Raw genomic sequence first — 1,168 nt, forward strand, 5'->3', positions numbered from 1 at the left:
GATTTCGACGGAAAAATAGTCGAATCGATAGGGGTGAACCAGGGGACCACAAAACTACTTTTGATTCCGTCAGAAACCACCCTGTCCTCAGTAACTTGAGTTTTAAAGGGTGGTCTTTTGAATCTGGCGGGCAGCGTACAACGGGCTGCCTACCTAGCAGGCGGGCCCAAGAAAAACAGGCATAATTCACTTAAAATGGCCCGGCAGCGTGAAATTTCGACAGAGAGATTGAAAGAGGATGCTGTCGGACCAATCCCAACCATTTCCAGCAATTTTCGAATTTTTCATTTTTGGCCAAATTTACAAAGGCTAATTGATGGGTCCAGATTTCGACGGAAAAATACTCGAATCGATAGAGGTGAACCTGAGGACCTCAAAACTACTTTTGGTTCTGTCAGAAATCACCCCTGTCCTCAGAAACTTGAGTTTTAAGGGGTGGTCTTTTGAACTATGAGCGGGTTGTCTATGTAAGGCGCACTAGCTAAAGTAACAGGAAAAGAACTCTGCTGTAGTGGGCCAGCTCCATAATATTTACACATACCAAGTGGAAGGGGAGTCTGCCCCACCAATTCAAACCAATTCCAGCCTGGATTTTGACGGGGGAGGATTGAAATTGTCAGGGAAGAACCAAGGCACTACAAAAACTATTAAAAACTGAACTTTGATGCACACCAAAGGGAGCTTCTGATAGCGTCTGAACAGAGACAAATTGGACCAGCTTTTGTTACTTTCCTGTCAACTCACCTGTACTTTCAGGTAAAAATGACTCCATGGACTTCTATGCTCAGGTCAAGAACATTCCCGGGCCGTGTTCCTGCAATCATATTAAATGGTACTTTTAGCGCTATGTGTGCTATCATTTATTACTCAACAATTATAACTCAACTCACTACGGTACTCCTCTCTGAGGGAAAAAAGACTACCACACAGAAAGAAATACCGCAGTGAATTTGAAAACGTAATCCATTGTATTGAGAGGGGACTATTCAACCACCTCCCTCAGGAAATCAAAAATGAAAAGATATTTAAAACTGTGCTAAATAGGTGTTTACTAGCAATCTCAATAACGGAGTTCTTTTTAACAATGATTTTGCCAGCTTCAAATAGTATGTTCTATTATGTATATTAACTTTGTACTGCTTTCTGTCAAAGCTAGATTACAAATGAA

General features: G+C 41.5%; 2 protein-coding genes across 2 annotated transcripts in view; one reads left to right on the plus strand and one right to left on the minus strand.

The window, feature by feature from the left end:
* The window catches only part of LOC113217307 (maternal protein exuperantia), a 542,899-nt gene that overhangs the window by 50,218 nt on the left and 491,513 nt on the right, over nucleotides 1-1,168 (plus strand). The gene's annotated exons all lie outside the window — the stretch shown is intronic.
* Nucleotides 775-1,168, minus strand: part of LOC113217327 (lysosome-associated membrane glycoprotein 1) — a 14,373-nt gene continuing 13,979 nt past the window's right edge. The window contains exon 6 of the mRNA XM_052271266.1: nucleotides 775-814. Within this exon, the coding sequence (XP_052127226.1) occupies nucleotides 790-814 (25 nt within the window). The 3' untranslated portion in view covers nucleotides 775-789. The remainder of the gene's footprint in view (nucleotides 815-1,168) is intronic.

Source organism: Frankliniella occidentalis, unplaced genomic scaffold (genome assembly GCF_000697945.3).
Source record: "Frankliniella occidentalis isolate FOCC.00 unplaced genomic scaffold, Focc_3.1 Scaffold1, whole genome shotgun sequence".
In the NCBI taxonomy this organism is placed as follows: domain Eukaryota; kingdom Metazoa; phylum Arthropoda; class Insecta; order Thysanoptera; family Thripidae; genus Frankliniella; species Frankliniella occidentalis.